Below are 27,926 nucleotides of genomic sequence, written 5' to 3' on the forward strand. Positions count from 1 at the left end.
ACGTGGTGATGGAAGCAAGCATCCGAGGGTCTGCGATCCTTATCTACATCCTTGCTTTGCTTTGTTGCCTTCCAATTTGGCCATGTGCCGTCTTTGATGTCCTCACATGAAGAAATCTGGCCCAGGAAGCACGAAACAGAACAGCAGCCCTGGCAGGTGGGAGCTGCACCTCGTTAGAGCCAACCGCAGAGCACATTTAGTACAAACACGGGGCACCACATCTCTCTGCAGTACCGGGGTGCTGAGATCCCTGCAGGTTTTGTGCTGTTTCTGCTGGGACTTCTTTGAGGCAGGGACTTTCTGAGAGTTGCTGCAGGATATCAGTGGGGGGACTGCATCGTGCTTGAGGTCTTGCATCTCACATTGCTCTGAATCCCAGGTGTGCAAATGCTGAAAATTAGAAGCGAGCTTGTCCTCCTGTGTTGTGTTAATATCATATTTTGTGCTGCAGTTTCTCACTTAAAACTCTTTGCAGGGGGTCAGAGGAACTATGCCCGTAACTCCCAGAGCTCGTAGTGGATAATAAAGCAAAACCTACAGATTATGAAAAGGCCTTTTCTGCCTCCCCAAATTGCCCACGTGTGTACCTACCTCCCCTGGAAAATATTGATAATCTGATGCCAAAGGGCCCTGCTTTAAAATGCCCTGTGCGAGGCATCTGGCCGAGGACGCGCACTGCTGGGTGGCCGCGGCTCCCTCTGCTGGCTTCCCCGCAGCACCGGGCGGCTGTGCGGGGCCAAAATCCCTTTCTGGAACCCCAGAGGATGCAACAAGTGCTCGTAACAAAGCTACAAGCGTGGTTTTTGAGTAAAATGGTGTTAAACAGAACGGAACTAGAAGTTCTCAGGGAAATGTGTAAGCCCTGAGATACTGGTCCAGCAAAGCCCATGGAAGTGCTGTATCAGTGCTGGTAATGCCACCTCGGATTCTCGCATGGATCCACCGAGGGGATGGAAGCACCACGACCACAGAGCCGTGCTGGCACCTTCATTACCCCCCTGGTAATTAACCAGCCTTCCCCCTGCCCCGCGTTGTTCGCCCAGCTGGGGGCAGGACGACGAGGTCCGCAGGAGGCTGTGCCCAGCCGGCACCCAGCGCCCCGGCCCCACCGCTGCCCCCACGCCGGGTGGTTCGTGTGTGTGGGGGGGGCGGAAATTTGGGGCAAATCCGTGCGGAAATCGCCACGGCGCTGCTCCGGGCGTGGCGTCTGCACTGCGTGCCGCCGGCCGCGCCCCCAGGGGACGCCGGCGGGGGCCTGGGCACCAGCTCCAGCCCCAAAATCCCCAAATCCAGCCCCAAAACCCCCAGATCCGGCCCCAAAACCCCCAGCTTCCCCCCCTCCCAAGAGCCAGCGGCCATTTCCCGCCCGTTCCCGGCGCGGGCGCGGGAACCAGACCACGCCCCCTTTCCCTCCAGGCCACGCCCCCTCTCCTCTTATTCCGCCCCTCGCGCGTCACACGCGCCGCATGACGTCACACGCGCGGCGCTCCGCCCCCTTCCCCCCAGCCCCAGCCCCCCCCTCCCTCCCCCCCCCGCGCCATGCCGCTGCCGGAGGCGGCTCCGGCTCCCCTCCAGCCCCTCCCCGCGGCGCGCGAGCGGGGGCGGAGCCTTCGGCGAGCGGAGGGCGTGGCCCCGGCGGTTGGCTCCGCCTCCAGCAGCTCCTCGAGCCGGGGGGAGGAGCCAGCTGCGCCGGTGGGCGGGGCTCTTCTCCGGCGGCGGCGGCGGCGGCGGCGCGCGAAGCTCGGCGCATGCGCGGCGCGGCCCGGCGTGGCGCAGGGGGAGGCGGCGGCGCGCATGCGCGGGGGGCCCACGGGGCTGCCGGCCATGGAGCGGAAAGGTGCGGGCCGGGAGGGGACCCCCGAACCCCCCCTCAAAACCCCCGGTGACCCCTCACGGCTCCCCCCCGGTCCCCTCACGCCCCTCTCCCTCTCTCCCCGCAGTGCTGGCGCTGCAGGCCCGGAAGAAGCGGACCAAGGCCAAGAAGGAGAAGGCGCAGAGGAAGTGAGTGGGGGCCCGGCCTCCCCCCCCCCCCCCCCAACCCCCCTCACGAGGCCTCCTCAGGGGGCTCCTGGGCGGGAAGGAGCGGTCGGAGCCCCCCCCCCCAACCCCCCCTCAGCACCGCCGGGTGGGGCCGTGACGGGAATGAGGCCCTGAGGGGGGGTCTCGGCCTCCAGGGGGGGTCTTGGGGTGTGTGTGGGGGGCTCGGCTCCTCCTCACGGGCACGGGGAGGCCCCGGTGGTGGCTCCGTGGGGTGGGGGCCGGGCGGTAACGGAGCCCCCTGGGGGGCTTTGGGGGGGGTCCGAGCCCCAGCCCGGGGCTGCAGGCGCCCGTCTGCCCCCCCCAGAGCAGCCCCGTAACCGCTGCTGGTAGGCACCGGGCTCCCTTTGCTCCCCTTCCCCCTTTTTCCAACTCTTATCGCAGGAGCCGAGCGCCTCGTTCATTCCTTCTCTAACTTTGATGCTGTCCTGCGGCTCCCTTCCCACCGCAGGAATCTCGCAGGGCCCTCGGTGTGGTGAGCGGCTGGGTGCAGATAGGAGAAATTAAAGGATCTGCAGTAAACGCCAAACAATGGCTTCCAGCGGGCCGCCTGAAGTGCTGCATTCATTGCCGTGTACGGGTTCCTTCCCGGTCAGCGGTGATGTAAATCCCCGAGCCCGTTCTGTAAATGCCCTTTATTTCTGTAAGGACTCTGTGCCCACCAGCTTTTACACTTGCCAGTGCACAAAGTGAGGCTTGGGGTAGGCGGGAGGTTTGGGGTGCCTTCCTTCAGACCCATAATGCTTTCTTAGTCACTTCCTCTGACAAATCCTGCGTCTTTTTGGAACTTTTTAGGTTGGTTTTGTCTCCCTGCCTGGTTCTCAGGCAGGGCTCTGAGGGGTGAAGAGTGTTACTCTCAGCTCTCTGGGAGATGTGTGTTATATTTCCCCACTGTTTTGTACGTTTTCTGGTATCTTTCGCAGATAACCTTAGCACAATTTTTGAAGAGTTTCTCCTTGATCTTTGTGTCCTAATTTCCCAATGAATAATCACGTGTTTAGTTTTCTTCTTGCCTACTTTAGTTTTTTTTTTCTTGTTCAGCTGCAGACAACCAATGCTGGCTATGTTTGCAGTTGCAAGGACTGTTTACATGTTAATCCTGAAGCTGTTGAACGTTAGCTTCAAGTGCTGGCGTGTTTTTAATAAATAAATGAATGAATCCTCTTTAACCACATAGCTGGAGCAAGTCCTGTCCAGGGCTGCTGCTTGATCTTGCCCCTAACTCTGATGTGAGGGGAGAAGTATGCTGCTTGTAAAGTGCTGTGCTTACCTTCTGAAACTAGCTGCTTCAGCTCTGTTTGCCAGTGCTATTTATTCGATCCTACCTCAGAAGTTAAAGAAACTCCCAGGCACTTTATGCTTTATGTTTTACAATGCAAAAGGCCCAGCATCAGCCTCTGATTTGGAGGCCCAGCTGCAGATCCGTTATGCTATTTAAATACAAAGCTGCTCTGCTTAAATCTTCTAAAATAAGCTTAGCTGCATTGTTGTAAGACTTTCTCCATAAAATCTAAACTTGAAGCCACGTGAAATGTCCTCTTAACACACATTGTTCAATGGCAGTTGGTCAGATCACTCGTCACTTTTCCTATATGGAACAGCTGATTTTAAAAGATTAGGATTGGCAAGAGTTAGGAGCTGCCTCGCGGGTAAGTAAAAATGCAAAGAATGTTCAGAAGGGATTTAAAGCAATTCAAAATTGTTTTCACTTTGGAGGTGAACTATACCTGCTTTGTGTTTTTATTGTCAATCCAATCTGGCTAAAAACAAAGAAAAAAAACACTTAAAATAATTGTGCATAGTATAAAACCAGCAAATTGTCTCTTTCATCATTCAGTAATGAAAATTGCAGCAATTTAGGTTCAGAGAAGAACAGGCTAAATTGTTTAAACAAAGTAAACCCCTGTAAATACTAATTGCAGTTCCATTTATAGGATTTTTTTTTTAATGGGAAGGTCAACAAAGTTCTTTGTTCTCTGTGAATCTTAGTCTGCTCCTCTGTCTTCTTGTCCTACCTTTTTAAAAGCTTTATTTGATACCAATGAAGGAGTGAGTATGTGTCCTAATGTTCTCTTCTGCAGAAAGAGCTGGAAAAGCTTCTTGGTACTATGAAGGTGGGAGGTACCCATTTCTTCCTGCTCCAATAAGTTACCCCAAATCTTCTGGTCGTCTGCAGGAATCACTAAACCAGCTGTTTCAGATCTCTGTTTAGGAAGCTCCTCCTAGCCTGATCGTCTGTCCTGCGTCTGCTGCTGCGGAGCTGGGAGGCTGCTGTGGCTGTGGACCTGTCGCCCTCCGTTTCTGTGAGAGAGGAGGAGGAGGAAGGCAGGGAGAGTTGCAGCTGAATGGCTGGGGGGGACGAAAAGCAAACCTAAATAGAGAGATCCTGAGGTCTAACGCTGCCTGTTGGGTCGCTTTGTGGCCTTGAGGGAGGCATTTATTTAATTTTCCTTCTCTCTTTTCCATCATAAAGGAAATAGAAATCATTTTGAACAATTTAAATTCTACAAAACGAGAGGCAAGTTTCTGTTTGGTCTTTATCAGTGTCAGGAAATGCACATGTCAAAAAGTTCTAGTCCCTAATACAACGTGGGGAGTTTGGTATGTAGGCTACTGTAACATAGGCTGCTGCCAAAAGATAATGTTGCTGAAAGCTATCTGGAAAGTATGGGATATATTTTATTTTATATTTTATCATTTCGTGAGGTGGGAAGATCTCTGGCACTATCAGGTGGTTCCCAAACTTCAAAAAAAGCCCCTCTTTGTGTGGTTTTTTTTTTTTTTTTTTTAATGAGCTTGTAAGCTTAAGTTTTTTTCTTACTAAATTTTTCTTAAGTGTAACCATAAACTTGTCAGGCAGCTGGATCTGATGAGGTGAATTCAAGTGGTTGTTTTTGCTTGATTGCCAAAAATCCGGAATACTTCTGCATTTTTTATTTTGAGGCAATTACTTACCCCTCAGAGCTGAGCGGATGCCTTAGGTGTAGTGTTTGCAGAGGTGCTTGGGGAAGCGAGGAGCTGCACGGCGCTCTCCTGGGGACAGTTCTGGTGCTGCTTTTCCTCCCGTGAATTTTAGGGAGCTGAAAACACCGTTCCTGCATTGTGGTGTGCTGTGAGCTGTGCTGGGTGGGCAGAAGGGTGCGACGGGTGTGCCGAGTGCTCTGGCTTTCATCAACCACAAGGTGGCTGCTGCCATGCAGGGCCGGTAGCACAGAGCACGTGTGGCTGTAACGGGCTCGTGGTGCTCCAGGAAGCAGCGTGGGCTAGCAGGAGTTTTTCTGAAGGCTTGGGTTTTGGAGACAATCCCTGGGTACTGTGTGGGTGGGAACGTTGCCTTGAGTTGGCTCTGGTGCAGGTGGAAGGGCTGGTAACCGGCTGAAGCGGTGCTGGCACGTGCATTTGGGTAGTTTCATTTCAAAGGGTCCTTTCCTGTGCTCTGAGCCTCGTGCTGTGTGAATGACAGCCCAGTAAGTGGGGAAGATGAGGGATTTGATACCAAATCATGCTTCTGTTTGACCTGAAATGCAAATATGGATGCATTTTCCTAATGGCTCTGACTTTTATAATGGAATTAGGCGCTTGTGACTACTAATATTTTGCTTCTGGTCTGTGGCTGTTTTTTGTCTGGATTTTTGCAAGCACTCCATGATCAAGCTGTTCTTTGTCCTGGAAAAAACAATCCAGGTTACTTCTGCGATTAGGACCCAGGGCTTAAAAACCAGGCTAAAAAATAACTGTCCAGATTAAAAGCACATAGACAAGAAACAGAACAAGTAGTTGCATATTATATCTCACTTTTCCTGAAATGAAGGAAATAAGTGTATTATTAGAACTAGGCTACGAGGCTGTCTGCTGTCTAGTTAATTGGGTATTTCATCAAGCCTAGTGTCCTGCTTTAGCAGTGACTTCTGTTCCAGGAAAAGTTGGCCTAGTCGTGCACAAAACCAGCAGTTGTGTGTGTAGGGAATGAGGGGGTTGAGCTGAGTGAGCCTCTGAGCAGAATGTTTTATTGCTGTGAGCACGAATAACTACGAAGGTAATGGTAGCCATACAGCTGTAATGTGTGATGTGTTCTGAGAAAGGTGCATGATTGCAGTGCTTTGTTCCCATCTGGAGTGCGCTGATGAATTTGTTTGGTCCTTATGGGCTTTGTCGAGTGGGAGATGTTTTTTCACAGGGCTTTAAATAATTCTTCAAGCTCCCTTTGCTGCTGGAGGGAGAGCAGTGGCAGAGTTCAGCTGGTACAGTGCCACCATCCTGATCCCTCTCCCTCTTCCCAACTGGATGCGATAATCAGCATCTTCCAGAAGATGCTTACAATTATCTGCAATCTCCTGGCCAGACTCTTGTCATGCGGTGAAGCCTCGCGTCTTTCTTCCTCTGCAACTGAAAACCAGTAGAATTGCTAGATGAAGACAGATCGGGAAGTTGGTAATCTTTCTGTCTTTACACTCTTTCCAGTTTATTATTGCATTTCTTGCTCGTATCACCTCCTTGCTGTCTTTGGAGAGCCCTGGAGTTCTGGCAGCCCACTTCAGTTCCTCTTCAGCTTGCTTCTTGAAGACTTTGCCTGGGATCGGGATCTCAGGTTGTTTTCCTCGCTTGTCTTTCATAATTAATACCAGGGCCACATCTTTCGTAAGTATTTTGAACGTACATCGAGAGCCAGAACTTGATGCCTCGCCCACGAGGTTTTTCATTCAAATCCAGAAGTGATGATCAGACTTCAGCGTGACAGGCCGTAACGTAAGCTCTGCTGGTTTCCATGGAAGTCCTCAGTTTGTGTAGCTGGGAGAGCAGACGCTTCTCCAAACAGCTCGTTAAGTGCTTCTGTGGGGGAGTAGCTGTGGGGAGCGAGAAACTTAATCGCCTCTGTTATTTGTACATTGGTGGCATTGTCATGTGAAATTCATTATTACTTACCTTCCAACTGAACTCCCACTGATCTGCTAAACAGAAGTATGTTCCGGTGCCTCTGCGTTCAGTTCTTTGGGAACGAAGTGTTCCCAAACTGGTCCTGGAGGTTCTCAGCAGTGATCCACGATCGTTGCTTCGATTTCCAGCTCTAGCTCTGGAGCGACTGACCTACAGCAGCAAGCATGGCAGATCCGCCGCCCTGGCAGCGACTGCCAGTTCTCTATTCAGAAAAACAGGGGTGGGAGAATGAATGAATTGCACGTAATTACTAAGTAATGGGGGTTATAGGCTTGTAGCTCCCCCACAACAGATGCTTCTCCCAGACTCCCTCAAATACTTAGAAAATTGAGTAGAAGGGGTAAGGTGCATACAAGCAGGGAAGTACTTCTGCAGTACAGACCTGAATTCATACTCAGAGTTTGGGTTTAGACTGGCAGTGTTTATTGAACACAAGGTTTGCTTGCAGATCTCCAGGTAAGCACGTTGGAGGCTGGCAGCAGCAGCAGTCGTTGCCCTGCCTCGATGTGCCTTAACATGACCCTGGAATTGGGGCTGGAGGAACAGCAATGAGATGCAGTCTGCAAGCTGCTCCCTTTACAGACACTGTCTTGATGCACAGGTGTGAGAACGGGGGAGAGATTTTAAATGTGGGCTTTTTACCACACCATATGGAGCTTCAGGTCTCTTTTTTTTTCCCCCTAATGAAAACAAGGAACCTCTGACAGCACTCGAAGCAAGGTCTTGCCCTGCTCTACAGCCGTGGAAGTCTGTGGGCGGGTGGTTACAGTGGCAAGGGTGTTACGGTGCTTTTATCCGTGTCCTACGGGGTGAGCCGGGTTGCTCATCACTTTAAATTTAACCAATGAATTATGTTTAAGGATGCAAGTTTAATGTAATTCCTCCCAAAGAAGGAATGACAACTTTTAGTGCTGCCGGCGGCGTAAAAATCACTTAGGAAAGCGATCGTCCTTGGCTTCCTACAGACAGCTTCAGACCTCCCAATACCAAGGGCACAGCAATATGAGGTGAAGAGAAGGACTAAGGAAAGCATTTTTCCTTTGCTCATACGTGCGGGTGATGGGTGTGACAAAAGTGATTTGGACTGAGTGTGTTTACTGCCTTCTGTGAGGGCAGGAAGGGTCTGGATTGTATCCCTTCAAAGCAGGTAGAAACGTAGCACATGTTTCCAGTGTTTTAAGGACAATGGAATGGCCTTTTGAAGAAGTCACTTGCTGGCCTCCAATAGGAGAACCAAACATCTCTCCCAAGCGTTTTGGTACGTAAGTTACTGGCATGGAGGAAACAAGATCCGAGTTGTGGCAGTGAAGCTGTGGAGACAGTGCTGGTGCCAAACAGTATGAACAGCCCTGCTTTTCCCTGCTTTCCTCTTTTTTCTGTGCTCCCCCCCACTTTGGCTATTGGAGCCTGCTTCAGAGCAAAGTTGCAAGAGCACACACCTCGTGTGACCGGGGCTTCTTAACGTGCCTTTACCTTATTTTTAGTGGGCAGGCCAGCTAAGTGATCCCACGGGAGACAGACGGGAATACAAACAAGTTTTTTCTCAACTCCCTGAATGCCTTTGTAAGGAGTGAGTGATTGAAGCCTTGGTTCCTCCACATGGCTGCACTGTCCCCGCTGTGCATGGCAGGGGCATGTGGAGTTGTTGGGCAATAAATGGAGTGAACGAGGAGCAAAATGGTGTCTGCAGTGGAAAACCTGCATGTTGCTAGCTCCTCTTCCAGCATGAAGAGCTTTGGCAGCTCTTAATGCAGCGAGCTTTTCAGGTATGGAGTCAGCTGAACCCAACTCCTTAAAGCTCTCGGTGTAGAACTGCAGAGGCAGCCTCCGAGCACCTTCTGCTCGCAGCCATCCCTTCCTAGCAGAGTCTCTAAATTATTACTCGCTAGTGTCGCCTTGCTGCTGACCTGCTTCCCCATGGCTTACACAAACGAGCAGGCCAAACAGGCCCAGGAGATGGCCAGGAGATCGCTGCATCATCTGAGGAAGATGAGAGGCGACTGCTGCTGTGCAGACTGCTCACTTCTCTTTACTTCTTAAGACCTGGTGGAGGTTTGACTCTTTCTTCAACTTTTTTTGCTGCTTTTACCCATAAAGGATACGTTTTTCTTGTAACCCCGGATGGGAGAGGCTTGGAATTACTTCAGAAAAGGCATTTTCTCTTTGAACGCCCTTGCTCTCCCGTGTGATCGTACCGGCACCCCTGTATCAAAGGGGCTGGGCTGCCGGCAATTACCAGCAGCTCCATCCCGGCTTTGAATCCGCTGAGCCACCGCATAGGCAAATAAAACCGGCTTGTGCAGGAAGATGAAACGAAGGATCTGAGCGAATCTCTGCGTTTCATTAGAGGGAAGATCGAGGCAGGTAAACATCAAGAGGAGGAGACGAAATCTCTTTACGCCCGGCCCCCGCCGCACCAAATTTGCAGGAGGGACCGGCTGAGAGCAAACCCCCAGCCGTGCTGCGAGGCCCTTTACCTGCAATGCAGTGCTGGGCAGCTGCAGCTAGGTGGTGGAGGCAGAGCCCTCGCCTCCCTCGCACAAAGCTCAGCTGCGCTCGGGGAGAAGCAGCCCCTCCACCCGCCCTCCATGTCCCCTCTCCTCCCCAACGTGGCCCCTGAGCTTTGATGGCTCTTTCCAAAACGATTGGGCTGGCTCCGGGAATATCTTTATCCATGGGAGGCCGCGCTTCGTGCAGGTAGGTTCCCCTCTTGGCTTTTTTTTTTTTTTTTTTTTTGGCTGGTGACTTGCAGTTTTTTGGGCAATCCTGAGAGAATAAGGACTTTTTTTTACCCTAGGTACAGGTTATGAATTCCCTAAAAGAGCTGGCATTTTGCCCTAGCGTTGCTGTTCCGTCTCCTTCGGTAAAATGCTGCTTTGTAGTTGTGGAAAAAACTGCAAATCCGGTGAATTCTGATGATGAATCAGTGCATCCAGGGAGCAAAAGTAAAAGGCGATCGAAATGTTTTCAGGTAGAACAAGGGTGGTTTTTAAAAAGTACCCTAATCCACTAGATTTTTTTAAAAAATGTAAACCATTAACCATTTTTTCCCAAAGGCTTTTTATGTTTGTTTTGCAATGTTGCTGCAACCGCTGTCGCCTTTACATACCGGGTAGGGATTTTTTGCTGCCCGTAGCAGCCTTTTGTGCCTGTGGGAGGGATGCAGGCAGCTGAGGGCTGTGGGTTTGTGCATCAGTTTTTCTTTGGGGTTAACACTGATCTGCACCACTCGAGACTGCTTTAATCCCCGTCTGCAGTTGGTGTGGCCACTGGGGGAAGGAGGCGGCGGGATGGTATCTGGTGAATTTGCACAGCAAGGCAGCAAACGAGAGAATCTGGAGGTGATTTCATGAAGCAAACAGCACTGTAGGAAGGGATGTGACCTGAATACAGCTCTGTCTCCCATATTATAACCTATTATACCAACCAGTGCTCCACGGGACTCGTCCCAGCTCCCCAGGACAGGCTGAGATGGGGCTGCAGGCGGTGTGGTGCCTCGCCAGCCCCGTCTGCGAGGGGGCAGAAAGCTTCTGAGTGGCTGGGTCCGAGTGCTTCCAGCACCTTCTTCCTTCATGCGTGAAATTCCCCTTATTGAGACGCACCGGGGCCGCAGGATAGCGTGCGGGTTCTGTGCACATCACTGGGTTGGGAGATGAATCTGCTTTTGAGTCCGTCCTGATGTGCTGCGTCTTGCATGGCTGCAAAAATCTGAAAGCAGCACCAGGGAGAATTACTCCTTGCTGCTTGTGCCACAGGTGTGGCTGCCGGGCTTCAATTCTCCTTAAATTCTCTATCTGGTTCCTTGCTCTGGGTCTCCTCGCCCTATTTATAGGGTCTGATAGGTCTCAGCATCCCCATTTCTGGGGACAGTGTGACTGTAGCTTGTTTGACTCCATAGGAATGCAGCACTTCTAAAGTACATTTCTGGCCTCCCAGACTTGTTTCCAGTTTCTCTTGCCCCCAATTCATAATTCCGTGGCTCACAAGGGGAAGAAAGATCTACTTACAAGCCACCTTGGGGCTGGATCAAGCTCCGGGGTAGCTGATAAATGTCTCGTTAGCCTGGCAGCAGCGGAAGGTCTGTCTGTCTGGCGGTCCTGTGTCGTTCAGGACCATGACCCTGCATTGCTCATCCATTCCTGAATTCCCAAACCAGGGCTTGGTTGCTCTGATGGCAGACCAAAAGGAAACGCTGGGCAGCGTGCTTGTGGCAGGGATGACGTGGTGGTGCATCTTTGATGTAATGAACTTCAGTCCCTTGTTGTAAACGGCTGCAAATTTTGTCACGATCAGATCGAAAAGGGTGATTCTTCCTTTAATGCTCTGCAGGTATGGCATATACACATAGATCTAATGTGCAGAAATTAATTAATAGGAGATTTCAGCAGAGTGTGCATGTGGTAGGTAAATGCTGATTGTGCATTCTGTTGCATGACCACTGCAAAATGAAATGCTACGTTTCTGTCGTAGCTGAAGGTCAGTTGGCACAGCCAGGGTACGATGCCTGACTCCAAGGCAGGAGCTATGAAAGCTGCATCCCAAAGCCCACGTACATCAGCGTATCCCCTGGTGTAACCAGTGGCTGTTTCAGCAGTTAAACCTTGGAGCTAAATGAGTTGTGTTTGAAGTAGGGTGGTGGGAAGCCTGAGTTACATCTGCTGCTTCCCTGGAACAATAGCTTCAGTACAGGAAACTTCCACGAATTCACAGTGACAAGCTCATTGTAAAGAATGTTATCTGGTGCTTGTACGTCACTGCTGTAAAGAAATAAATTCTGGTACCCACCTCTTTGGACAACTCCAGCTTTTTTTTTTTTTTTAAATATTGTACTTCTAGGAAAAGAAAGCTTAATGTTGGTGTGCAATGCTTGGCCATTAAACCTTGCCAATGCAAATGAGCTACAGGCATTGTTTTTATTACAAACGCTTTCTACAAAAGGATATTGAAAATTAAACTTTAGAGAATTGACCGTTCCCGGCAAGGCTTTGTGAAGAGAATGCCTCCTCTATTTCTGTATAATGGTTTATAACACAGCAATAAACATGTTATAAACCATTGGGCTGGCTGCGAGCTGCGTGCTGTTGAGAAGAAGGAATCGGGGCACAGCAGGGATAGCAGCAGTGGGTTTTAGCTCGGGGATCTCAGTGCCCAGGTTCGAGGGCACTGCAGTGGCCTTTGCCAGTGAGATCTTCATGTGCAGGAACTGAGCTGCCCTTTGGTGTAAAGTTAGACACAAAATGAGTGGTTTTATTTATGAATGGAGGAGTAGAAAAAAAAAATACTCCCTCGGTGCCTGATTTCAATCCCTTTCCAGTCTCAAGCTCTCAGGAGGATTTGCAGAACATCTCTGTGCTCCTGCTCTGCACAGTTCAGAGCTGCAGCAAACCTTTAGCAAGGAGACAAGCTCGAACGTGTGATTTTAGAGTCCTGAAGTGTTCGAAAAAGGATTGTTAAATGGTCATGTCATGTCTAGAAGATGACGGCAAAAGGCACAAGTTCTAAAACGAGTTAATTCTTAGTCCTTTGGGAAAAAAAAAAAAATTAAATAGAGGTTTAGTCTTCAAAATAGCATTCTCCAGCATGTAAATCTTCAGGGTTGGTGAGATGGCATCCCATAATCTTAATTTGCTGTAGAAAAATCCTCACTGACTAAAGGGCTGAGAAGGAGATAAGAGACTAACACTGTCATGGAATCACCAAGCTGATTATAACTCACCATTTTGTCTGGACTGTCTTCTTATTGTACTATAAAAGCGAACCCAGGACCTTAAATTGCATTTCTCGCTAGTGTATGAAAAGCTGTTCATATCCACTTTAGGATTAAAAGCATGTAAGTGAAAACCAGTTTATCTGAAGGCTGAGTGAGGAGTGCATCTCCTCTGTTATCAGCAATCCCTTCTATAAAATGTAAGTTACCGAATTGCAGCATAACGTGTGTGAGATTTAACTGTTCTCTTTCAGACCTGACACTCAGCACCGGGGCCCTGCTGCCCACTCCGAGAATGATCTTCCAGAGCAAGAGGAGGAAATCCTGGGATCAGATGATGATGAACAAGAGGATCCAAATGATTACTGTAAAGGTGAGAACTCACCCGTTTGGGGTGTAGGTTTTTCAGTGCAATGGAGACATTCCTTAGTTTTCTTACCTGCTGTTGGGGATGAAAATAAGACTTTGATTATCTTTTTTTTTTTTTTTTTTGAAATTGTATGAAGATAATCACATCTCTCAAGCTAACCTGAAACAGAGAAACTGTTCTCCAAGGTAGCCTCTGTCAGTCAAGACTTGAGTTGGAGAGTTGTTTTCAGTGCATGTTCAATGCTTTTAGCTTCTTCTCTGTGGCAGAAGACTTTCAAAATCTGTAAAAGCAGACAGTCATTTTTCTGATTGGGGGGGGGGGGTGTGTGGAATGAATTCCACTTTCAACTAAACTTCAAATTATTCACTCTTTCCTTTTAAAAGTCATCATCTTAGTAACCATGCTTCAGATAATTTTGTGTTTGCAAATACAGCGCAAATGGAAAGATCAGAGTGTATAATTCAATACCAAAAGGGTCAGGCTTATTCTTTTTAACATAGCAAATTAAGTAGCTGGAATGCTGATCATGCAAATTCAACTGAGCAGTTAGCACTGCTGTTCTTCTGTTTGTTCTGTTTTCTGCAAGGGATGGGAAAGAACTAGCATCTTTCTCTGGCTTTTCAGGTGTTCATGTTTCAGCCATGGAATCTTCCTGCATAGTCCCCAGCTGAGGGATGCTAGGAGTACACAGCTTTCCTATTTTCAGTTGTGAACTTAAATGTCAGCCTGCCTTTCAGGCAGGAAAGCAGTTGCAATGGAAGCTCTGTTGGGATCTTGGCTGGAGTGCTCTCACTTGATGGAGAAGTAGCACTCAATAGCAGTGCTGATACTCAGACCATTCATAAGCTGCATTTTCCAAAGGTTGTTAGCCTGGTGAACTTCAGGTGCTTTCGCTGAAGAAATTTTTTTGTGATGCTGCAGCAGTGATCTACATTGAAAAGGAGAAGTCAGTCGTTCTAGCTCAGTTACATTAAAAAGACACTTTTCAATCAAATAAAGAGCTCTTCACAGCTCTTCCTCTAATATATTATACGCTTCTTTGGGCAAAATCCAATTAGAGAACCATTTGCATTTGTTTATATGATTAAGTATTTAAACACATCAAATAAGTCTGCCTCGAGTTGTGATGCTCGTTCCCCATAACCTGTTCTTCAGCACTTGCATGCTCATGCTATATCAACGTCCCACTGTTTTTTCTAGGTGGTTATCACCTTGTGAAAATAGGGGATCTCTTCAACGGGCGATACCACGTGATTCGGAAGCTGGGATGGGGCCACTTCTCCACTGTCTGGCTGGCCTGGGACATCCAGTAAGTCTTTATGTCTTAGCCAGCGTTTCTGGCAGGAAGCCCCAGGCTTGCACAAACGTGCATCTGTTTGTGTTTAGATAAAAACAAAACATGCCTGTCTGTATCCTCATGCAGAAGTTTCTTTTTGATATTGTTCATTGTTGATATTAGTTCATTTTGTGAGACATGGCTAGCATGCTTTATAAAAAGAGGCCCAAGTCGTCATAGTCTTCACAAGAGTGCTTAAACCTTGTTTTTCCATGATTTTGTAAATAATTCTCTTGCATACAAGAGCTACTCACTATGATCCTGGAGAATAACTTCTGTGTATGAGAGCTAACAGTATCCAATTTACTTACCGTGTGTGCATAGAGGGAAGAGATTTGTGGCAATGAAAGTGGTGAAGAGTGCAGAGCACTACACAGAGACAGCACTGGATGAAATCAAGTTGCTAAAATCGGTGAGTGCCTGAGAGCAAGGCTCAATTTAATTTGCTTTGGGGAGTTCAGATTAGTCAGATGCTTGATCTTTCCGGATTATGTGGCAGTAAATATTTTGGGTAAGAACCTCACGCTATTGCAGTAGATCTGCTCTTCAAAATATATTCTTGTCTAGTAATTACCTTAAGGCACGCAAAACTAACCCTCTTTTTCTCTGCAGGTCCGCAACAGTGATCCAAACGATCCCAATAAAGAGAGAGTTGTTCAGTTATTAGATGACTTCAAGATTTCAGGAGTTAATGGCTCTCGTATCCTTTTTTTAGAAGAAAGGCGTAGAGGTGGGAGCTCTCTAGGTAGCCATCACGTCAGGGGCTGGTAAATGTTGCCTTAGCATCTCTTTCACCGCCCAAGGAGTCCTGCTGTGAAATCATTGCCCCTTGTATGCCTTAGAGCTGCCTGCAGAGCTCGAAGCTGTAATGACCACTGAGCCTGACGTAATATGTATAAGTCACCGAGACAGAGCTGCTTAGTCATGCTTTCAACCTAAGAGCTGCTGGCGTGGCTACAGCTCAGTTCTGAATCAGGATCAAGGTAATGTCCAAGGTACCTTTTGTGGCAAGAGTGCCTATCTGTCTCAACTCTTTAGTTTTGCAGGCAGCCTTGTAATAACTCCTTGTTTAAGTAAAGCATTACAAAATGCCAGGGTCAGTAATTAAAAATAGCAAGCACGTATGCAGTCTGTAACTTGATAAGGTGGTTTTCTAGCTAGGGTAGCATCTTACCTTGGCCTTTACCAAGGTATATATACCAAGAGGTATAAAGTGTATTGCTTTGAAAAATCTCCTGCAGGTCTGTGAATAATCTTCTAGTAGGCAGTTATTTGTGGAAAGTTGTGATAATGCATCCTTAAAATTTGCAAGTTAGCCTTTTTTTTTTTAATCTTTCAGCTTTGCAGTGTCTCGAACATTATTTCAGTGAGAACTACCAGGCTGCGGGTTATAAACTTTCTAAAGTTCTTTGAAAATAAGTAGCCACGTCACATATTTCCTCAACTTTTTTTCCAGAACCTAGCACTGAGTAAATGTTGACTTGAGGTATTTCTCTCACTTGAGAAACACATGCATGCTTCCAGCAAGTGTAGAAGAAAATTAGTACAGTAAAATCCTAGAAGGGTGGCTTTTAAAGCAAAAGCACAATACTGAATGTGTCAGTAGTGACTGTAGCTGTTGGAGATCTTATAGACAAATAATGTAAATATTATTGGAGTCCAGGCTTGTAAAAAGTTTGTTTTGCTGGTAAAGAGGCAGGGTGGAGGAAGTAATTTAATTGTTCTGAGGATGACTTATGAAATGGAAATGTGATTATATTTTCAGGTACTGCTGGTACAGAGAGATCCGGCATTGAGTTTTGCCCGGGGCAAGAGTTTAAACAGTTCCAAAGCTTACATTGTTGGCTTGAAGCTGCTTCAATACTAGCAGGAAATACTAATGCATGGTTGCTTGTGTAGCTGGCTTCCACCCAAAGCAGGAGATTGCTACTGCTGCTTTAGGACCATTGTTGTAACCAGCTCTGTCCTTCTGTATTTTAGGTTTTGGGTAAAGCACTGATGCGTATAATGGGATGGTGCTGTTAAGGAGTGCAGCTGCTCTGAGCTGTGTCAGAAGGATGAGAGTTTGTTAATGTAGAAACGATTGGTATGGACTTGTTTTGATCCCTAGTCCTGGGAATTGAGGGCTCCTTGGGTCAGGTTGTCTGTTTTTTTTCCTTGACTTAGTTCCAGATATCTGTATGGTGTTTGAAGTTCTAGGGCATCATCTACTGAAATGGATCATCAAGTCAAATTACCAGGGGCTTCCACTCCCTTGTGTCAAAAAGATCATTAAACAGGTATGTTCTGGTTCTGACTGCACTGTTCCCCTTGACCCACTGAGAACTCATAGTGGGGCAAAAATTTTCAGAAGAAAACAAAAGTTAAAAATCAATGGTATCTCTCTCATGCAACAAAGGCGTTCTTCAGCTATTTCCCTTCTCTCCTGCAAAAACCTCCTGCTACAGGTACATGTTTTCTGTCACTTAAACCCTGATGGGAGGCCAGCTTTGCTTTTACCCTCTTCTTACCCTCACAAGTGCAAGTAATTCTTCCTTTAAATTGTCACAGTAAGTACAGTGCTTAATGATGGGAAAAGCAAGAGAAACCTGTTCCTCCTACTGGCTGGTTGCCTAAAAAGAAACATCTTTCTATGTGTGAGGTAAAGGGGATGAGGAAAGTATGATCTTATTGTGGAGTATTAAAATCTGATTTTCAACTGCAGTAATTTAAGTTATGAGGAACTATTTTAATTTCATACTTAAAAATCTTTATTCAGATCTGTGTTTTCTGGAAGTCTAATAACCACTGATCACATCAGCACTAATGTGGAGTGTTCTGAAACAAAAATCTCCTTGAGGTTTGCTAACCATCATGGGCAGCTGCTGACCTCTGATTTTGCAAATTCAGTCAGATTTTGGTTCTAGAGATCCTTGCCTTTTCTAATAGTTGATTATCTTCTCTCTCATCTGCAGGTTCTTCAGGGGCTGGACTACTTGCACACGAAGTGTAGGATCATTCATACAGATATTAAACCTGAAAACATTCTTCTGTGTGTGAATGACCAGTATATCCGCAGGCTGGCTGCAGAAGCAACAGAGTGGCAGAGATCTGGGGCTCCCCCACCATCTGGCTCTGCAGGTGCTTTTTTCATAAAAGTTGGTGCTATTCCCCCAGTCCTCCTCACCCCCTAAATCATAACCGATTTCAGTAGGGAAAACTTCCAAATTCAGTACAGTGGAACAATAATGCAAGTAACACTTGCAAAAGCCAGAACTAAGTTGTGAAGTTAGTCATTTTACCTCAAAGATACTCAGGAGGTTATCCTCAGGAGGGAGGATACATTCATGCTGACAGCTGCTTTTAATGCAGGTCTTTTTTTAATCTATCTGGAATAGATAAGGTGGTAGGACAGTCAGTCTTGTATAGAATGCACTGCATAAAAGCTAACACACTCAAAATACCCCTAGAGTAAAAAATGTAGTGAGGTCATTCTTGCACTGTCTACAAAAGTTTCTCCTTTCATTGCATGATGCTGGAAAAATGCATTTGGGGAAGTTCTCAACAAGGTGATTTATATGTTAGAGCAGCCAGTTTGCAGAAGTCAGAAAACTTTTAATAGAAACAGCTTCCTTGACATGCTGATGTTCCTGAAGAGCTGAGGGCAAAATTTCAGTTGTTACTCTTGAGAATATCCATCTGTACCTGTGGGTACTTCTCAAAAACTACGGCAGTGCAGATTGGAATGCTCTGTCAGTCTTAATTTTAGAACATCAGCATTTAGCTGAGCCTGTTGCAACATAGCTTGTCTGGGTTAGGTTAGGAAAACTCCCTTAGATTTGGTATTTTAATGTTTTGGTTTGCATTTTCTTTTCGGTAAGATGCATAATATGTGTAGCAAATGAAGCTGCATGACAGGAAGTGTAAGTCTTCGGTATCAGTCAAGCAAGTCTGCAACCTGTGACTTTATTAATGCATTTACTCATTTAATGTTTTCTCAGTTTGTTAATTCTTGTTGTACTTTCATAGAGGAATGAACATTTAAAATACCATTTGCTGATTGATACCTTTAAAGTGCTGTTACCAGATCACCTAGGAAAAAGCTTACCTTAAGATAAGAATCCAGTTGCAGTCTTTGACTATAAACATACTGATTTCCTGATCTTGCCTTCCCTTTCAGTGAGCACTGCACCACAGCCAAAACCAGTAAGTGTAACAGCTTTCATGTGTAAGTATCTGTCAACTTCTAAGTAGCACCCGCATTGCCTCATAATCCAGTTGGCATTAAGGAGAATCAACCTTATAATGAGATCAGAAGGAAAAGCGTGATTTGTGTGTGCTGTAGACAAAAACACCAGGTTCGGTGCTGTCTTGGAAATGTAGGTAGGTCTGTCTCAAATATATCACCATCAAATAAATCTCTTTGGTGGTTTTGAGGTCTGTTGTGAAGACGACTGCCTGTAGAGTCCGGGATCCCTCGTTTGGAGAATGCTGTTGGTTTCTCAGGACATAAATGCAGTGAGAACAGACAACTGTTCCAAGAACCTTAGTATTTGCTTTGTGTCTGGGAGGAGAACTGTCTCCAGAGTTTTCATTCCAGACTGCTTTCTCAGATCTAGAAAAAAGTAAAGCTTGGCTTACTTCAGATTTATTGAAATATGAGATACTAAGTCAAATTTCCCTGCTTGCTTCTGTGTAGGCTGACAAAATGTCAAAGAATAAGAAAAAGAAGTTGAAAAAGAAGCAGAAACGTCAGGCTGAGCTGCTAGAGAAGAGAATGCAAGAAATAGAGGAAATGGAGAAGGAAGCAAGCCCTGGGCAGACACGTCCTGAAGAGGAGGAGGAAGCTCAGAGCCCTCTAGAAATGCTCATAAAAGTTAGCCCACCAGATGAAGATGCTGGCAAAAAGACAGGTAAGGACCTAAAGTATTGCTGGCGTAGCACAGCTGTGTTCTTTCACTCAGCGCAATGAGTAGAGTGGGCATTTGTAGGAGAGGTGGCTGTTATTTAACATGTTTGCATTGCATTCTGCTCATGTAAAGAAGCTGGAAAACTTACTTTACAAACTAAATGAATGATTGTTTACAGTTATATTTTGAGACCCTTGTATTTCTGAGGCCTTCTTGAACAGCTTCAGCTATTACTTTGTTTAGACACACTCTTTCTTCTCTTTTTCCGCTCTTGCAGCTGAAGTCATTGTGCACGAGCAGTCTATTCTAATGGAAGGCAGCGTGGAAAAATGTGCAACAGAAATAAATTGCAATGGGGTGATACAAATGACGGACTTCCCAGACTCTGGCAACCAGGGGTCTGTGCGACTCGAGGATGACCTTCACAATGCCAATGACTGTGGCGATCACTCTCACACCCAGAAGAAGGAGAACTTCCATAGTTGTAATTACAGTCAGCGAAATGGTGACACGGAGAACAGGCCTCAAGCAATGTCGGACTCATTCGTGCCCTTAGTTGCAGAGGATTCCATGGTGTGTCAGCCTACGTCCAGCGAGCAGCAATCATTCAACGAGCAGGAGATCAGCCATTTGCAAGAAAGCATCCGGACAGAGATCCCTTCGGAGGATGAGAATGAGAATAATAGCCCATCAGATAACAAAGGTACAAGAGGAGCTGTGTGAGGAAGGGCTCCTTTCCCCTCGATGTGGGGGAGCTGTGTTACAACACTTCATCAGAATATTAATAGAAACCTCCATTTTGGGGGCTGAAGTGATCAGAACCACCTGTTTGAACCTTTTCCTGCCAGGGGTAATTTACCTGACAGTCCTACCCTGAGACATTTTGCTGTTTGTACCTTCCAGTTGCAGCTGTACATTAATTTTGACTATCAAATGCATAAGTGCTTCCGCTTCAGTATACTGATAAACACAACAAATGTACTTACACATTTGTTTTTCATTATAGGAACATTCCCTTCTTTATATCAGCTATCGCTACAGTTAGGAGCTTAAATCTACAAATTGAAGCTTAAGTCTGCAAACTATCACTGGTTGTTACATTATGGGATCAGTAGCTAAGTGTGTTCTGATTGTTCTGTTCATGCTGTGGAGTAAAAGCTAACTGCTCTCGGTTACCTGAGATGAGTAAATGGTTTCCCAGAACTGGAAATGCAAGCAGGCTGAAACAGTTTATACAGCGTAGGGGAAAAAGAACACTTCAATAATTCTGTTTGAATGTGATTTGTTTGGGGGCGTGTGTGGGAGCTGCAAAGCTTGTGGGATTAGAAGATACGATACCAGGTAATGTACTGCAGTTAAAAACAAACAACCTGGAATGTGTTTAAAAACCTGAATCAATTGATAGATCTGTTTTTGTATCCTTGAGTCAGGGTCAGATCCAGTATATCTGCTTGGAGGAGGAGGCAGAAGCTCACATTTGTAATTCTCTTTTAAATTTTTCTGTAGCGTTTTCTTGGCAGAGCGCTGCTAGGGAATTGTGTGAAAAAGCAGCAAGTGAAACTTAAACTTTGAAATTTGGACAGTGTTTGGTTGGATGCCCCTAGTAGATAACTAAGTGTGTTTGCTTCTCGCAACTCTCTCCCAAATTGCTTTTCGAGAGCTACAGCTGGATGTAATTTAGTGACTTAATATTTTTGCTCTCCACCACATCCATTGAGGTTTTTCCCAATATATACTTTAGCTCTTGTAACTGTCTGTGTTGCTGCAGTGACTGATGGCTGTGTCAAGAAGATGCTATTCTCTGCGGACTCCTGTCCTTCAAGGATTTAGGAAGACTTCTTAAGGGTTGAGAGGCTTGTTTAACTTCTGGCAGTGCCCTTACTTAAAAAACCTGTCTTGATATAGACAGCCTTTAGGTCTGTGCTGGAAAACAGTCACTCTTGCATATATTTTCTTGCCCTTCTGCTTAATGGTGGTGACTTTTGGTCATAGATTGAGGCTGATTTTTATACCACAGGCTTTGGAGAGGGAAAAGTTCAGATCTGAAAGTAAAATCTTTCCTGGGTGGGGATAGGGCTGTAGGATTTGGATGACAGATGGTAGTACTGTCCACGTAGCTTTAATCAGCTGTTGTACGTGTTGCCTCTAGGAAAATCGACTGCTGGGAATTTCCTTCTTAATCCTCTTGAGCCCAAGAATGCAGATAAGCTTAAAGTGAAGATAGCCGACCTAGGAAATGCCTGCTGGGTGGTAAGTTTAAAACCTTTTTACATTGACAGTTTAAACCTGCTAATTCATTTGCGGTATGCCGAGATTGAAAAGAATCCATAAAATAGATTCTGTTTTATGCCTGCTTGTGAGAGCTGTGATAATTCGAAACTATTGGTGGGGGAAAAAGAAGCAGGGAACAGGGATACAAAGAAAGAAGTTGTCCTATAAAGGCAGACTTCAGCCTGTGTTTTGGGTGCCTCCGGTCATTAGATTACTTCTTAATAGGCCTTTGAACAGTGTCGCATCTAATGTGTAGAAATCTGCATATGTTGAACTTCTGAGGGAGTCTGCAGCTCCTCTGGAGGAAGTTGAAAAGAATTGCTCTGTGCCTAGTTGTGCAGTTTATTAGCTTGTCAAACCATCTCACTGGATTTGCAAGCACATGAAAGAGACTCATAAATGGTTTTATTCTTTGATGATTGCCCTGTGCTGCTTTTAAGTGTTTCACATTTCAAATGGGAGAAATGTCTATTTTATATGGCTTTTAAAGTGGCAAAATAATTGAAATCTTACAGGAAAGGAAAGCTTCAAACTTGGGTCAATGGCAGGCTTGAAGCATCTGGCAGGGCTGCTGTCCCTGTGTTGCTTTACCTGCCTCCATGTCACTGAATCACGGCCTCTCTATCACAATCTGATAGGAGAGGGTGCAAACTCTGAAACTGTGTTCCCTATTCTGCCTCTTTGCTTTGCTTTCTTCTAAATTGCCAGACTTAAGGAGTGTCTCGTGTAGACCGTTTAAACCGTGCTTGTAGGAATATAAGGAAATATTTAACAGAGATGTAAAATTCAGATGAAGTGTGATGGAAAGGAGCTCTGATCTGCCCTGGCCTTCCAGGTTATTGATTTTTTTTTTCCCTTTAAACCATTTCCAACTGTGCAGTAAAACATTTGTTCTGTTTAGCACAAGCACTTCACTGAAGACATCCAGACAAGACAGTACCGATCCCTGGAGGTGTTGATAGGATCGGGGTACAACACCCCTGCTGACATCTGGAGCACAGCGTGTATGGTGAGTGGTGTCATCCAGGGGATTTCAGACCCCTGCTCTGGAGCATTTTGGGAAAAACTCACGTGCTGTGCACTCCAGGCTGCTGAATCACTAGCCAAGTCTGGAAAAAGAAAGAAGGAAAAAAGCTGCTAGTAACAAAAAAAAACCCACCCATCAGTCTTTCAGCCAACATCCAGACTTGTGAAATACCATGTTTCCATACCAAAATTGGTTTATTTTTTCCTTCTGCATGTAGCTTTTCCCTTGAAAGTCAGGATTTTGGTGTACAACACCAGCAGATTTCAATAACAACTACACTTTAATGTCATTCTTTGGAAAAACAAGGCAATTATGCAATTCTGAAACAGTCTTCATATAAAGAGCCTTTTTTGCTGCATCCAGTCTTTCACGGATGTCTTTAGTATCATTTCATATTTTAATCTCATGCATCCTCTGCATGTTTGGAGTCATAGTCTGAGTAATGCTGAGACAAGGCTGAAGCTGTTCCTGTGATAGCTGGCAAACGTAGTGATTTAAAAAAAAGAAAAAAAATCTAGTCAGTTACTGCGTGTGCCTCTTCGGTGTCTCCATTCTGTGTTTTCTACAAACTACAGCTTGGATTTTATATTTTAAGCTTGGAAAATATTGAGCGAAGTCCTTTTTGCTGTCTTGGAAAATACTCTGTGATTTTGATGGATGTGGTAAACATGGAATGCAGTTAGGGGCATGTTGTCTCTGCAGGACGTGGGGCCAAAATATTACAGTGGTTACTCCTAGTGCCTAATTCAATAGTTTTTCTACAGCAGTCCTTACAGAAAACGAAGAATACAGAAGGTCAGAGGTACTGTTAAGTGAATATGTGAAGGATAAATGTGTCATGGAATTCAGGAGTGGTCAGTGGAAACGAATGCCAGGTTTTTTCCTTGTTTCAAACATGTTTTTCACATCTATAGATGAATGTTCAGAGATGAACTGTTTGAAAGATGTTGTTCTAACATAGGAAGTTTTAGGGAGGGAAAGCTTTGTAAAAATATCTGTAGAGTTTGGACATTTGTTTTTTAGAATGCTCTGGAGGCAAAAGAGAAGCTAAGCATGGGAAAAGCCTTTATTTTGTACAATTTCACACAAGCTTACGGTAGTACAGTGTGATCCAAAATTTATTATAGACGTGCCTATGATGTTTTTAATGCAGTTACTAAAATGTTACGAAGTAATTGCTCATTTTAAGATGGTAATGGAATACTAGAATTTCCCAGCTTAATTCTTTTGACCACTTTGCTTCTGGCCAGCATGCTTCTGGCAGAGATGTGCAGAATCAACCTGCAGTGCTTCTAACAATGTGTGAAGTGCATTAAAGTGATATAATATGCTCGTTTCTGTTTTAGGCCTTTGAATTAGCAACAGGAGACTATCTGTTTGAGCCTCATTCTGGAGAAGATTACTCACGGGATGAAGGTATGTTTAAGTCTTTTTTTTTTTTTTTTTTTTAAATGGGACACGAAAGGCAGTGGATCCTCCTTCAGAAAGAGCTTTCTCTTGTGAGATAGCAATGTAAAGACCCATTGCAAAAAGATGATTTACCCAAGTTACTGATGTTAAGGGACAGCTGTGCTTAACTCTTTGCAGTTCTTGTTCTGGTGTTTACTGTTCCTTTAACCACTGGATTCTTTACCTTCTCAAACTGATCGTCCCCGCAAACTTCCCTTTTTTTTTCCCCCACCATACGTCTTGACTTTTTGTCCTTGCTTGTTGTAATCTGGTTTCAGGTGCATCCCAAAGTGATTTCTGAAGGAGGTAGTGTCTTTGTCTTTAACATTCCAGGGAAGGAAACTGGGGTATATATAGAGAAAGTCTTGTGTGGATGTCATATTGTCTTCTCTTTTGAAAAAATGCAGATCACATTGCTTTGATCATAGAACTTCTGGGGAAAATACCTCGCAAGCTCATTTTAGCAGGAAAATATTCCAAGGAATTTTTCACCAAAAAAGGTAAAAGGAAATTAAGCAAATGTCACTTACCCCCTTGCCCCACACCCCAAATACACAGGAATGCCTTACTGGCAATCTTAGTCTTTCCTTTGTTTTATGAAAGGCTTTCTCTGTAAAAAACTGCAGCTAAATATAAGGCATTCTTTTCTAACTGCTATAAAAATATAATACATCTTCACATAAAATATTTATATAAAATATATACTCATCTTTAAAGTCTTCACTAAACAACTTTGTTCCAGTATAATTACTGAAGAAGTGCCTTGAGTCCTGAGCTATGTGGCTAAGGACACATTTTACCTTGTTGCTCATCTTAAAGCCCTAAGTAGCCCAGAAGAAATTCTTGGCTTAGTTAATACTTTTTTTAAAATGATAAATAATAATAATAAAATAATCAACTTCTGTTAGTAGTGTTTAGCTTCTTCCAGCAGTGCTGCATGTATAGCATGTATTCCAGTCAGTGGCACAATGTTTATCTGTCACGTCAAACTGTATAATTGATGATTTAATAAAGAATATTTGCTGATCAGGAATAGCAGAAAGGAAAAAAAAAAAGTGCATGTCTTGAACAATCTTCAAAAGCAGATAGCAGAGTGGTTTTAGTATCATTTTTTTTTCTTCAGCATGCTCCACAATTGCATCTTCCCAATGCTCGAGTAATTGGAAGAGTTTTTGAATTCGGTCTGTGCTGTTAGCTGCTTGGCATGTTCTGCAAGTCGTGGCCGTAGCATGGCTGAAGTGAAACCTATTTGTCTTGGCTTTCAGGTGATCTGAAGCACATCACCAAACTGAAGCCCTGGGGCCTTTTTGAAGTCTTGGTGGAAAAATATGAGTGGTCCCAAGACGAGGCAGCTGCCTTCACAGACTTCTTACTACCAATGCTGGAGCTGATCCCAGAGAAAAGAGCGACGGCAGCAGAGTGTCTCAGGCACCCCTGGCTTAACTCATAGAGGCTTCGACCCAATGCCACAGCACTACACTCCGGTTTACAGCATAGCATACACACACCCAGCTGCCCCTTCCCAGAGCCGTTTTTTCCCTTGATCATTTTCCGTGTGAAGTTCTTCCTTCAAGGCTTCCAAGATTTTAGATAAATCTAACCCATTGCGCTGAGTTTGCTTGTGTGACTCAATGGGGGCTCTCCTCAGCCAGTGGTGTCGGCTGTGTTTTGGGCTTCGCCAAAGACTTAACTAGAACATGAAGCTTTCCCTGAGTCTCCTCACTGATACGCACTGTCTGTTATGGATGAGAGCTCACTGGTGCTCAGATGTGCTCCGTTAGCTAAATTTCAGGGGGCTGTGAAGATCTGAACTCATCCTCATCTCACTGACTCAGGAGTCCATTCCCCGCTGTTCACCCAGTAGCTAACAATGGGGTGAGAGGTAACAGATGGCACCGAGGTGGTGTTTGCTCCTTGTAGAGCAAAGACCTCAAAATCCTCCATCATCTTCTAGGTGTCTGCTGTATTCTTTGTTTTCCAGTCACATAATTTTTCTTTAGTTCTAGCTGCTTAATATTTAAATCTAGATTTTTTTTTTTTTGTATCATTTGCTTCTTCCTCTGAAGTGCCCCCTCCCTTTTCTTTTTCCCTTTCTGTGTCCAGCTAGTCAGAATAGTTTCTGAATTCAGTGATGTTTTCTCCTTGTTCTCTAACGCCTGAGCCTGTGACTAAAAGGTGACAAGGAAAATGAGCAGAAGCTGGAACTGACCGAACGCACAACCCTCAGCATCATGATGGGTGCACCCTCTGGCTGCAGAGAGGTAGCCTTGTTGCAGGCAACTTCTAACGTTTTAGTGAGCTGTAAATTTTTTGGTTTTTATCCCTTTCTGGCACTTTTTTTTGCCTTGCTTGACGTGGTTGCTGTACCATTGACAGATTGGCTCTCACTGATGCAGTGTATTCTCTCTCAATTTTTGACCATTCGCTTTTTTTCCAAGAAAGGGCAGCAGCATCTGTATCCCAGCCACGCTATAGCTGTTGGCTTAAGAACTCAATGCTTGAAAGTAAAGGTTTCCTTTAATTTGCTTCAGGTGCTCGCCTTCAGAAATAACCTTCAGAAATAACTTCCCAGGATGGGATTGCCTTTTATTTTCTGGGGCATCAGCACAAGGAGAGGTGGAAGAGAATTCCACATCAATACTGGATTAGCTGTTTCTAGAGTTCCCCCAACTAAAGATGCCCTGTGGGGTTTCTCTGTCACCTTCTCAGAGGAGGCTGGATGTAATAATTGAGTGGGTTAATTTTTAAAGTTAAATCACGGTGGCGTTTGATAGTTCTACGATGGCTTCTTTGAGCCTTGCCCATCCTGTTCCAGACGCAGCGTATCCTACTCTCGAGCAACATTTGGCAGTGTTGAGACTTCAGAGGCACATCTTTACCCTGGACCAAACCGGCCTTTGGATTCGTGGCAGCTCTCAGAGCACAGAAGCTGCCGTGCCGGAGGCCACGCAGATGCTATCCGAGACGCTTCCATTGCCAAAGCTGCCAAGACCACTGTTAACGTCACTGTGTGTGTGTGTGTGTGTGTGTGTTGGAAATTCAGGTTAATGAGAATTTATTCATAAACCATGGAGTCGTTTAATCCACTTACAGAGTTCCTCTAGCCCGGTGCCTGGCTGGGCTAATTAACGCAAATCATGCTGCATGTTCTTGTAGGGGTAGGTCAGGTTCTCTATGCATATAATCTAGAATTAAAGGAAGGTAACGTACCAAATGAGTTTGGGACTGCCAATCTGACTGTTTTTTTTTTTTTTTTTTTTTTTCCCTTTTCACCTGGAGTTTTTCCAGCTGCGTGTCACTTCAATCTCTGTTACAGGAGGACTGCAGACAGGACTGGATTCCAAAATCCCCACTGTCCACGTACTGTGAAGTTACATTGGCAGGGCAAACGATTTCTGTTGTCTTGAAAGGTCACCCCGTCTCGTGTACTGCAGGCTGGCTGCTCAAAGAACTCTTCCTAAAAGGGGTTTGCACACTTGGAGAGCCCCTTCCCGTCCTTCCCTTCCCCCTGCCACCCCTGTCCGGAGGAGGATGTTTGTTTTTTTTTTACCGTGGGAGCCAAGGCAGGAGCCAGCTCGTGAGTTGAAGACCTGCAGAAGCAGCTGTCGGGATTCAGTCTTGTACCGTGTGCTCGTTCACCTGGGGTTTGTTAATTTTCCAAATTGCCGTAAAGTGCTCACACTAAAGGATTTGTACTTGCTGTGTCAGTCTAAAACCTGAAGGAAAATACATTTTTATTCTTTCTACTTGGGTGCTTTGTCTTTTTTCTTTGTGAAAGCCATACAATAAACAGATTATTTAATAACTAAGCCCTACTCCTCATGTTCCCTCTGTAGGTCTGTTTTTCCTCAGCTTGTGGCCCTTGGGTTCGATTTTCTTTGCTAGTTAGCACTGGGTTTGGATTC

The 27,926-nt window shown here is 45.5% G+C and overlaps 1 protein-coding gene across 1 annotated transcript; it reads left to right on the plus strand.

Annotated features, from left to right (window-relative positions):
- Window positions 1-9,422: 9,422 nt before the first annotated feature.
- Window positions 9,423-25,717, plus strand: SRPK1 (SRSF protein kinase 1). The gene is made up of 15 exons (XM_032203146.1): window positions 9,423-9,669; window positions 12,934-13,052; window positions 14,250-14,358; window positions 14,710-14,797; window positions 14,998-15,085; window positions 16,558-16,664; window positions 17,340-17,505; window positions 18,545-18,570; window positions 19,064-19,277; window positions 19,552-19,977; window positions 21,424-21,524; window positions 22,447-22,554; window positions 23,919-23,988; window positions 24,429-24,521; window positions 25,287-25,717. The coding sequence occupies exons 1-15, from the start codon at window positions 9,599-9,601 to the stop codon at window positions 25,469-25,471; spliced, it is 1,971 nt and encodes a 656-aa protein (XP_032059037.1). The 5' UTR covers window positions 9,423-9,598; the 3' UTR covers window positions 25,472-25,717.
- The last annotated feature ends 2,209 nt before the right edge of the window (window positions 25,718-27,926 follow it).

This window comes from Aythya fuligula, chromosome 25, assembly GCF_009819795.1.
Source record: "Aythya fuligula isolate bAytFul2 chromosome 25, bAytFul2.pri, whole genome shotgun sequence".
NCBI lineage: Eukaryota > Metazoa > Chordata > Aves > Anseriformes > Anatidae > Aythya > Aythya fuligula.